This window comes from Tinamus guttatus, unplaced genomic scaffold (assembly GCF_059628265.1).
Source record: "Tinamus guttatus ecotype Peru unplaced genomic scaffold, ASM5962826v1 Tinamus_guttatus_pri_ptg000106l, whole genome shotgun sequence".
In the NCBI taxonomy this organism is placed as follows: domain Eukaryota; kingdom Metazoa; phylum Chordata; class Aves; order Tinamiformes; family Tinamidae; genus Tinamus; species Tinamus guttatus.
The window spans coordinates 1,586,503-1,598,242 of record NW_028288640.1 but is presented as its reverse complement, the minus strand read 5'-3'; the positions used below and the strand labels follow the sequence as shown (position 1 = coordinate 1,598,242).

General features: G+C 50.9%; 1 protein-coding gene across 1 annotated transcript; it reads right to left on the bottom strand.

The window, feature by feature from the left end:
- Positions 1–9,978: 9,978 nt before the first annotated feature.
- Positions 9,979–10,908, bottom strand: LOC148595404 (olfactory receptor 14J1-like). The gene has a single exon (XM_088520946.1). The coding sequence runs from the start codon at positions 10,669–10,671 to the stop codon at positions 9,979–9,981; it is 693 nt and encodes a 230-aa protein (XP_088377072.1). The 5' UTR covers positions 10,672–10,908.
- Positions 10,909–11,740: the final 832 nt, after the last annotated feature.

Genomic DNA, 11,740 nt, shown 5'->3' with positions numbered 1-11,740 from the left:
GTTGGAGTCCAGGAAACTCTCTGCCAGCTCCTGCAGTGCAGATGCTTCCCCCTCCGCCAGCACCCTGCACCTTTCCTCTGGCACCCAGCAGGGCCTCTGCCCTCAAGGCCAGGGCATGGAGGGCACAAGCTGCCTTTTTGGCAGTGAGAGCCCCCGAAGAGGAGAGGGGCAGCTCTTTTGCCACGAGCCCATTTCCTAAACACCAGCAAAGGAGCTGAGAACAATCACCCTGTGACGTCTCCATCCAGGAGCTGCTGTGTGCAGCCAGGTTAGGGCAAGGCCTTCCTCAGTGTGCCTCTCTCCTGCTGCCTGTGCAAGGCCAGACAGAAGCAACAAGTTGTTGCTGTTTGTTTCCCTCTTGGGCTGGGATGCTCTCATTCCTGTGCTTGGGCTTTGTGGGGAGGAAATTTGCAGCTAGAGCCTGACACAGATGCTGTGGTTTCTCTTGCAGGGCTGTCTCCAGTGGAGATAGAAGACAAGGCTCCCTTCTCACCCTTGGGGCTCAAAGCAGCACAGTCCATGAGGCTGGGGAAGAAGCTCAGTGTCCTTTCAGGAGACCTCACATTTAAGACCCTTGACGCACCTTGGCCTGTGCTGCTGGGATGTGTGCTGCCCTTTGGAGGGACACATATCTTCTCCAGAATGTCCGCGATGGCTGAATGTGCTATGCAGAAGCCACAGAGGGGCTGAGGTAATGGAAATGCTGCTGGGGTGGGGGGCTTTATGTTGGCAGCCGAGCTAAGCACTATGTGTCTTTGCCTACAAGCTGGGTGCTGAGTTCTCTGTCCCTACCAGAACCACATCCCAGGATCCCTATTCTAATCATTGGGGCCATGTGCTATGTCACACCATTTCCATCACTTTTTGGACAGCTGAGAAAGGGAGGTGAATTCACTGTTCTATAAGATCTGCAGATCTGTGTTGTAAGTGGACACTAAAGTCATCACAGGCTGACACAAGAGATGTCCCCTACCTAGAGAGGTGCTCACCCACAAGCACCTCTGGGTGGTGGGAATGGAAGCGATGAAAGACCAGTGTGTTGGCACTGTGGTAGGGCACAAGGAGAGCTTTTGTCTCTAAGGTCTCAATAGTCTTCACATGGAGAGCAGAGGAAAGGGTGTGTATTCCTGCCCTGCAGAGCAGACAAACAAAGCACAGACTCTCCAAAAAAAAATGAAGTAATTGCTTTTATGGTCAAAATGCCTCATAAATGAATGTGAAAATGTTGAACTGCCTTTACACATCATAGCAGAACTGACCTCTCTGGAGCCCATAGGTGGAGATTCCTGCTGCTCGTGGCACACTCAGCCAGTATGAGCTGGAGCTCCAGACAGGGAGCTGAACTAAGATCTTGACAAGAAGGAGCATGTGTGGACATCTGCATCTGTGTCTGCATAGGTGGAAGAGGGTGTGAAAAGGTCAAAGAGTTTTGATAAGAAAGGTCTCTCCTGACATGTCACTGTCTTTTCCTCTTTGCACAGTCCAGAGATGCCTGGAGAGATCAAAATGTCCAACAGCAGCTCCCTCAATGAGTTCCTCCTCCTGCCGTTTGCGGACACGCGGGAGCTGCAGCTCTTGCACTTCTTGCTCTTCCTGGCCATCTACCTGGCTGCCCTCCTGGCCAACGGCCTCATCATCACAGCCGTAGCCTGTGACCACCGCCTCCACACCCCCATGTACTTCTTCCTCCTCAACCTCTCCCTCCTCGACCTTGGGTGCATCTCCACCACTGTTCCCAAATCCATGCACAATTCTTTGTGGAACATGAGGGCCATTTCATACTTGGAATGTGCTGGGCAGCTCTTTTTCTTCCTTTTTTTCATATCAGCGGAGTATTATCTCCTCACAGTCATGGCCTATGACCGCTACGTTGCCATTTGCAGACCCCTGCACTATAGGACCCTCCTGGACAGCAGAGTTTGTGTCAGAATGGCAGCAGCTGCCTGGGCCAGTGGCTTTCTCTATGGTTTCTTGCACACTGGGAACACATTTTCCCTACCCCTCTGCCAAGGCAATGTGGTGGAGCAGTTCTTCTGTGAGATCCCCCACATCCTCAAGCTCTGCTGCTCAGACTCCTACCTCAGGGAAGTTGGGCTTCTTGTGGTTAGTACCTGTTTATTCTTTGGGTGTTTCACTTTCATTGTGGTGTCCTATGTGCAGATCTTCAGAGCAGTGTTGAGGATCCCCTCCGAGCAGGGCCGGCACAAAGCCTTTTCCATGTGCCTCCCGCACCTGGTCGTGGTCTGTATGGTTGTCAGCACATGTGCATTTGCCTACCTGAAGCCCACCTCCATTTCCTCCCCATCTCTGGATCTGGTGCTGGCTGTTCTGTACTCGGTGGTGCCTTCAGCAGTGAATCCCCTCATCTACAGCCTGAGGAACAAGGAGCTCAAGGATGCCATTAGGAAAGTGATTTCAAGTGATTTTTAAGCAGTGGTAATTTTTCCACATCTCTCTACAAATGACCCTTTCTGTATCCCGTAACTAAATTGAGCATTGTTTCTTCATGTTATTTTTATTATGACTTTTACTAGTGATAATAACTGTTATCATGTTGCTACACAACTACCTGTATTCACTCCCCTTTAAACGGTGTCTGCTCTGTCTCACCTGATACCCTCAATTGTGTCAAATGCTGGACAAGGACTGGCTCCCTAACAGGATCTCTGTAATAAAGTAATTTCTACCAGTACAGTGCGTGAAAGCTGGGCTTTTCCTCCAAAGCTGTTGTCAAGAATAGGCCCAAGGACTTGCACCCCTCAAGGCCCTGCTGCACAGGATTCTCCATGGGTTCAGCAACACAGAGCTCAGAATCATGTAATGATCTTTGAGAGACCAAGGGCTGGTTTGAGAATTCACCTATCAGAGTCCAAGGATAGTGGAGAGGCTGAATGGTCATGGATTTACACATGCACAGCTCTCCTACGTATTAAGGCACAGTGTCAGACGGCTGTTCTCATGGAGGGGAAGCTGGCGGTGTCAGGAGAGCACAGAGATCCTCCTGGGACAGCATATGCCTGGGATGGACTGTGAATAGAGCCTCATAAAGGGAGAGCTCCTCAAAGATGGAGTTTCTTAGAGGTAAAGCACTGGGTATTCATAGGCAAAAGAGGACTCTGCAGTCTCAGGAGAGGCAGTGAGGACTCAACTGTCAGGAAGAAGGGAGAATGGAGAGCCCTCTGGGTCACCATGTATCAAATAGCAGGGGCAGGATGTATAGGCACAATGGACACAACGAGCACCCTTGGAAATGCTCTGCAGTCCAGGTGCCCTGGACTGTGCAGTCATCTGCAGTCCCCCGCAGGGATTAGAGGTCGTGATACCCATTTGGTTGGGTCTGACTCCTACCCCCGGTCACAGGGGCAGTGAAATGTCACCCTTAGCCACTTTATTCCCCCCTCTCCCCCCTCCATATCCTTCCCGCTCTTGATCTCTCTGTACTGGCCATTCTGTACTCAGTGGTGCCTCCAGCACTGAACCCCCTTGTCTGCAGCATGAGGAACAAGGAGCTCAAGGAGGCACTGAGGAAACTTCCTCAATGGGTGCAATGTCAGTGCCAAAAACTGTCCTGTGTGCAGTCACTTGTCATTCCCATGTACCTGGCATGAAACATGTGCTCTTCATTTCTTTCTTTCTCAATGTTTATTCTTACCTTCCTGATAAAATAATAATAAATAATTATTTAAAATACAATACAACAATACAGCAGGAACAAAAGGCTGACTAGGGAAAATATGGGCCTGCTGTTAAATGGGCCAAGAGCCCTGGTGAGAAAGGACACAAAAAAAGGCCACATTTGCCTCAGGCTTTTGTGCTAAGAGTGACCCTCAGGAATCCTAGGCCCTGGAGACCATGGAGAAATGGGGAAAGGAAGACTTTCCCTTGCTGGAGGAGGATCTGAGTAGGGCTCACTTCAGCAAACTGGACACCCACAAAACCATGGGCTCTGAGGGGACTCTCTTGCACTGTTCAGTGCCCACGTCTGACAGAGCTCCATGAACTGGAGAAATCGAGTCCCTCCAGTTACACTGCTTGTACCTCTGGTCCTTGGCAAGTGACATTCACACATCAGAGACTCTTTGAGCACCGCCTGATAGACGCAAAAAGGGGCTCACATTGGAATGCTGCATTTATGACACTGCATCTCGCACTGCTTTCATGCCTCCTGATGTTAGCTTGCTTCCCTTTACCCCTTCTCTGTTTTTCACACTGCACCATTGCATGTGTCACCATCACATCTCAAAGTGCACAAGTGGCAGTTTCTCCTCTGGTGTTATTCCTGTGTTTCACACCTCAGACAACTTCACCTGCCACCTGCATGGTCAAAGTGACAACTGGGAAAGAAGAAGCTGAGCGCAAGGAAGGACCTTGCTCTGCCTTGCTTGGTCTTGTTACAGGCATTGCCTGGTTCAGGCTGGGCTGCTTTTTCTTGGAGAGCAGCAAGAGAAAAGGCATCTTTCCCTTTGTTTAAAAGTCATCAGACAATAATTTGCATACAGCTTGTAACACACACTTACTACTCAGGGCCATGAGGGCAGGGGGCTTGGGGCATGCAAAGGAGCACGATGAGAAAGAAGAGCACCTGCACAGCTCTGGGGCAGATGGAGCGATGGAAAGAACCAGACGCCACTGGAAAGAATGGTCTTATTTCACTATTAATATTAAGGCAGTACAGAATAATACATTTAACAAAATAAGCTTATTACACACTCAGGTTTAGCAACAGACAAAATAGGCAAGCTAATGCACCTAACCATTACTATATGAGAAAGAGAATAGTGATTAAAAGATACACCACCAACTGCCAAGATATGTTACTGTTATACAGATTGACAGTCACTGGGGAGTCCCTGTTGTGGCAAGGATTTGGAGAACCTTCCCGGCAACTGGGAGGTCTTATGTGGTGCATCCACCCACGAGGTCTCCGAAATCGCAGCAAGAGTGTCCCTCTTTTATGGAGTAAAATCAGCAAATCAGGATAACTTGAATTTTGTGAGTGGTAACATCTGATGTGGCATACTTTCCCTATCATGTAGGATGGGGATCTGGTCAGAGCACAGGCCTCGGATGGGAGGGTTCCCTTCAAGGTCAAAAACAGCCGCACGAGAGCTTAAAAAAGCTGCAGTTTAATAAGCCTCCATGCAAGCTGGCATGAGCAATTCTACAGGCGGGTGTTTTGTATTCATCTCTAAGTCAACCCCGACTCGGGCCTGTCGTTCGGGCCCTGGCACTTCAGTTCCTCATGTTCCACTCACTCTGTCATGACACACAAGGTTATATTCGCCCCCACATTGTGGGGCTGCCAAGAGATTTCCTTGGTAGTGGGAAGCAGCATGAAAAGAGGAAACAGGACCAAAATACAGCTTGGGAAGCTCAGATTGGGCAATAGGACGAAGAAATATCACTTGAAGGATAGAGCAGTGGTGCTACAGAGCATCCAGAGCGAGTCTGTCACCACCAATGGTTTTATGTTTAAAGAAACAGCCACTGAGGATGGAAAAGCCATCAAGGAAGGGAAGGAGATCCTGTTGTGAGAACTTGCTGGGGAAGCAGATTGGGTGTCTATAGTCTGTAGGGACACAGGAGCACGTCTAGGATGACCTGTGGTAGAGATGGCCAAGGGCACTGCCAAGGCCCCAACAGAATGGAGGTCTTTATCCTCTTGACTATGGCTGTTATGTCTGTCACCGAGGCCTACCCCGAATCATCAGGACTTCTTTGCCCCCTTTATCCCTCTGGGGACCCTGGGAGGTGTCATGTGTTTGTCCTGCACTCAGCATTGCACACCCTCACCCAAACACTGATGCCAGGGAGGACGTGGGCAACACATGGAGGAAAGGATCTCCCTTCTCAGGGTTTCTCTGCCTGTGCTTGGCCAATGTGTGTTGACAAAACACATCAAGGGTGTATTCAGCATCAGAGCCACCTGAGTATTATTTCAATGGTTATATTTTTTACCTTTAATCAGCCCCTGGTGAGTTGTTGCAGTTAATGACCTCAGTGGGATCCATTAATGCTCTACAAAACTTTAGGGTTTCCTTCTGACTTTGACTTCCTCACTGATTTCTTCAATCTCCTTTCAATAGCTGCAATTCATGGACTCAGCTCCAAGTACTGCATGGAGCTCATTAAAAAGCAAAAAGCCCTGATAAACCAGGACTCTCCCTGCAATTTCCTTCAAGTGTCCATGGCTCATTGGGGAGGTTTGGGGTGTGTAGCTGAAAGCTGAAGACAACAATCATATACAAATATTTCATCTTTTTAAAGTTTTCTATTATTCTTCTAAAGAATAGCTGACAGCACACCATCCAATTCATAGCCATCCAGAGTGACTCCTAATGAAGGCAGCACATGAAGGAAAAGCAGCGTCCCAGAGATCAGGCACTGTATGCACAATCTTTCTCCCCATCTCCCCAGCCCTACCATTTCCTTCATCAGCCTCTCGAGAATTTAAATCACTCATGTTGAAAGCCAGCCTTAGTCCACCTACGTCTGCACTCAATGTTATAGCTCACCTGCCCCAATTCTCACCTGCTTTACTTAGACAACTGGCTGCTAACAGGCACAGGGGTGTCTTCTTCCAATTAGAAAGAAACAAACAAAAAATAAAGCAGAGTATAGTTTCATGGAAAATAATGACACTCTTTGAATGTATGCTAGGTCCTTACAATCCGTATATATAGTAAGAACTTGGCTAATGGTGCAGACTACAGAGAGACAGAGCAAGGTTTATCCTCCCTAAAGGGCAAACGAGCAGCTGGGTCTCTGAGTGAACAGAGTATCGGGAGGAGTCACAATGTGTCCAGATAGTGCCCTAAAGGGGATGCTAGAAATTGCCAGTCTAAACAGGACATGTGGGAATGGGAGACTTAGGTAGACGCACAGGAGACAGGGGAGAGAATGCGCCAAGACCCCCAGCATGAAGAGCTGGGCTCACAGCATCACTGGTGAACTGCCACAGACTGAATAAGCAACCCAAAGAAGTCCTTCCTTTGGCAGTGACTTGGAAAGGCACATCTCTGACAGGGTTCCAGGCAGATGGGCTTTCTCTTTGCTAAGATGGTAACCAGGACTATGCAGAGATGAGGAACAGCATGAAGGGAGGTTGCAGGGATATTCACCAGCTTCATCATCTGCAGAGCAGGGAACTGGTCATTTCACAAACTCACTCATTTCACTCCCAGCATCGGGAGCTCCTCCCCGAGGTGTCACACAGAAACTGCCACTGCAAAGACCCCTGTGGATCCCAGGCTGTGACAGTAGCTGCACAGGGCTGGAGGCTGCCGCAGGAGTCCTGCCTGAGGGTCCCACCTTGCTCATGGGACAATGTGGCAGCCAGGACCCTTGGGGCTGGGGCTTCCCCGAGCCCCAAGGGTCCCGTGGGGCAGCTCCAACCCTTGTGTGGGTGCTGGGGGGAGAAGGAGAGAATCCAGGCAGGTTTCCCTGGCACTGGCTGCCCCTCTTCTCCCCCACGCCGGGGTGGGCAGTGCTGGCTGAGCCCAACACAGCAGCTCACACAGCCCCCCAGGCCCCCACACCAGCACCTCCAGCACCCGCAGCCCCGAGCTGGGCTCCCCTCCCTGCCCCGGCCCCGCACAGCCCCCAGCACAGCCAGGAGCCCCGCAGGGCCTCACAGCCAATGGCTGCGCTGGGCACGAGGAGGTCACTGCTGCCGCAGCCCCTGATAGGCCAGCTGCAGGGAGAGGGCGTGGCTGCTGCTTGGGAGGTCCCTGCTGCGGGCAGAGCTGATTGGGCAGCAGCAGGGCTGGCTCTGCCTGGTGACTGTGAGGTCACCGCTCCCGCAGCGCCTCATTGGGCAGCAGCCGGGCCCTGCGGGGCTCTGCGCTGCTGAGATCATCTCCGCGGAGCAGCTGCTGAGCCCGGGCTGGGCTCCTGGTGGGGAAGGGCTGGGGAGGCCATTGCTGCCCTGGAGGGCAGGGCCAGAGAGCTGGGCGGGACGGCGCTGTGACGTCATGTCTTTGTGAGTGCCTGATTGGCCGGCAGCAGGCAGGCAGGCGTGGGCGGTGGGTGGGGGGTCTCTGTGGTGAGAGGAGCTGAGAGGGCAGCAGTGGTTCCTGTGTGGGGAAGGGGTTTGAGGAAGCTGCTGTCTCTGAAGGCCACAGGCAGCAGCAGGGATGTGGTGGGTTTGCACCTGTGAGGTCACCTCCATGTGAGCAGCTGGGTTTGGGGTTTAGGCTTTAGGGTTGTGATCATTGGCTCAGAGCCTAGTTGGAGACCTGCAACTATTGATATGAGGAGTCAGTCAAAACCTGTTCAGTTTATTAATCAGTGACCAGAAGGGACAGACTGCACCCTCAGCAAGTTTTCTGCATATAGAAAGGTGGGAGGAATGGCTGATAGCCCAGAGGTCTGTGCAGGCTTTAAGAGGGACCTGGACAGCCTGGAGAGTTGGGGGTAGAGGAACCTTATGAAGTTCAACATGGGCAAGTGCAGGGTCTTGCAGCTAGGAAGGAATAACCCCATGCCCCAGGACAGGCTGGGGGTTGACCTGTTGGAGAGCAGCTCCGCAAATAGTGACCTGGGAATCATGGTTGACAACAAATTGAGCATGAGCCATCAGTGTGCCCTTGTGGCCACTGATACTGGTGGCTGAGGTCTGACGGTACTCAGAGTGCCCTCACAATATTGCAATGGCAGGAGATGTCTTTGGGTGGCCACTAGCTCCAGGCTGTGGTGTTTCACTGTGGGTGCAGGAATCGCCCTCCACTGCCCCTTCCTTGGGCCTCCTGGGTCCCCACTGCCTCTCTGGGGATTGCAGAGCCCTCCTTTCCCCATGTGCACTTGGGTTTAGTGCTCTACCTTCTGGTCCCTGCACTGTGAGTCATCCCTGTTTCGTTAAAGCTGCACTCAGTGCCCACTCCCAGGCAAACCCTGTGCCTGGACATCCCCTGGGGGTTCCCTCATCAGCACAGTCACGTGTGGGGCAGCCTGGCACAGGCAATGCAGAGACCATTGCCTATCTGCAGTGGTCACTGAGAGATGAACCCTAGATTGAGGCTAACAGATCACCCTGGAATGCTGAGGTCATCCCCTGGATCTCATGGAGTTCACAAGCAGAAGAGCAGGCCCATTTGTGGTTGCACACCCTTGGGCATATTTTTTGATTTCAGTTTCTAAAGAGAGGCCAGATTCAGGACCATCATAGGGAAGATCCCCTTTTATTATGGAAATGTTATTCTGGAGTCCAGCTGTGTCTTAAGGGAGCCCAAGGACTGGTCCTGCCTGTTCTTCCAGGGTACGAGGGAAAACAAGCCTATCTCTACCAGGTTATGACAGTTCCTGGGCCATATCTGCAGAATAAAGCATGGAAGGACAGCACGGAAATGAGGAGGCCAACTCTAAATAGAGAAACTCCTGCTTCCCTCCTGGAATGTGTCTTCAGGAAAGATGAACTGCCATGGGAAGGCTGCCTCTAGACTTTCCTTCAATTCACTCATGTTCAGTTTTGTGTGTTAGAGCTTTGCATGGAACCATGGAAACCTGTGGTGACACTTGGTTGCCATTTCTGTCATATTAGAGAGATTTGACATCACACTCTAACCATAGGCACGAGAGCTGAGATCTCCTAAACAACACTGGACCCCTGGTCTCAGCCCACCTGCCCTTGTCCCGCCGTGACTCTGTACCCCAGAGGTCCCTTGGTGTCAGTGCTGGAAAAGACGCTGCAGAGGGAAACTCTCCTCCTTGCACTGGGCACATCCAAGGGAGCTCAAAGAAGCGGCTCAGAGAATCCCCCCTCTCTGCTAGTGAAGGGGGAAGCCTGGCTTCCTGCTTTATCATGGTCTGTGTTTAAGTGCTGAAGGAGAGATTGCTGTGCAGACATGACAAAAACTAGTTATCTTTATTTTATCATTTATTATTTTAAGATGGATGTAAAAGAGAGAAGTAAAAAAGAAATAAATGGATAAAATACGACCTATAGGCAGATATCCTGGTGAGTGAATGAAACAGTTGTTATCATTTATCTTGTTCCCACTGGATGAGTTTCTTCAGTGCCTCCTTGAGCTCCTTGTTCCTCATGCTGTAGATGAGGGGGTTCAGGGCTGCAGGCACCACCGAGTACAGAATGGACACAACCATATCTAGAAGTGGGGAGGAGATAGAGGGAGGCTTCAGGTAGGCAAACAATACAGTAATGACAAACAAGGACACCACAGCCAGGTGCGGGAGGCACATGGAAAAGGCTTTGTGCCGGCCCTGCTCAGAGGGGATCCTCAGCACAGCTCTGAAGATCTGCACGTAGGACACCACAATGAAAACGAAACACCCAAAGATTAAACAGGCACTAACCCCAAGAATCCCAACTTCCCTGAGGTAGGAGTCTGAGCAGGAGAGCTTGAGGATGTGGGGGATCTCACAGAAGAACTGCTCCACCACATTGCCTTGGCAGAGTGGAATGGAAAATGTGTTCCCTGTGTGCAGGAGAGCATAGAGAAAGCCACAGGCCCAGATAGCTACTGCCATTTTAACACAAGCTCTGATGCCAAGGAGGGTCCTATAGTGCAGGGGTCTGCAGATGGCAACGTAGCGGTCATAGGCCATGACTGTGAGGAGAGAAAACTCTGCTGCAAAAAAGAAGAAGAAGAAAAATATCTGGGCAGCACATTCTGAATAGGAAATGGCCCTGGTGTTCCACAGAGAATTGTGCATTCATTTGGGAACAGTCATGGAGATGCAGCCAAGGTCAAGGAGGGAGAGGTTGAGGAGGAAGAAGTACATGGGGGTGTGGAGGCGGTGGTCGCAGGCTACAGCTGTGATGATGAGGCCATTGGCCAGGAGGGCAGCCAGGTAGATGGCCAGGAAGAGCGAGAAGTGCAAGAGCTGCAGCTCCCTTGTGTCTGCGAATGGCAGGAGGAGGAACTCGTTGAAGGAGCTGCTGTTGGACATTAGCTCCCTGCAGTTATGTGGGCCTGTCTAAGGAACAGAAAACAATGAAAAGTTAGGAGGGACTTTACAAGAAATAAAATTCCGAAGTCATTTCTTTTATGACACCACCCACCACTGCCTCTCTTTAGTAAGAGTAAGAGTGTCTTAGTGCAGTTCCTTTGCTTGAGCTCCATTTTTCACTGGTTGTGTGTGCTGTGAGGAGCAGAGACCTCAACTCGAGAGCAGTCTGTGCTGAACAGTAGTGGGAAGTGGGTAATGGAGGCCACACTTTTGGATGTTTTACCTTTTCTGGCAGGTGAGATCCATTCAAGATGTAGATGAGCTTTTCAGCATCTTTACTCCCAAGGGTAAGCAAAGAGGTTTGAGGAACAGTAATTTTTAGTTTCTTTGAGATGTCCTTGTCACTCCTCGGGAGTGTTCCCTAAAGGACAAATCCTTCACATTTCAACTCTGAGTCCTTAGAGGAATGCATCCCCAGTCACTTATGCGCAGAGTTGGGACATCTCATTTGTCTGTTATGTTTTGTTCCCAGATTTCCTGTGCACTGGTCTCCTTGAGCTAGAGTGTCATCATGCTCATATGGTGCCCTAAAAGGAGACAGGCCCTGCTGAGAGCAGAGCTGTGCAGTTTCTAAGTGCCCATCTCCACCTTTCTCACCCTGTCTCCACACACCTAAGGGAGGGCTCCACCCTCCTGGCCAAAGACACACAGGGCTCATTCCAGCTGCTCCTGGACAGCCTCCCACCACCACCTCCATACCCTCAGCATCTCTGCAGCTTCCTCACGGGTCACCCAGGTATCACAGAATGGCCATGAGACAGCAGAGCCTTTC

What these genes read in the sequence shown, in the direction of transcription:
- LOC148595404 (XM_088520946.1), bottom strand. Translation starts at nt 10,671, where the DNA reads ATGCACAATTCTCTGTGGAACACCAGGGCCATTTCCTATTCAGAATGT.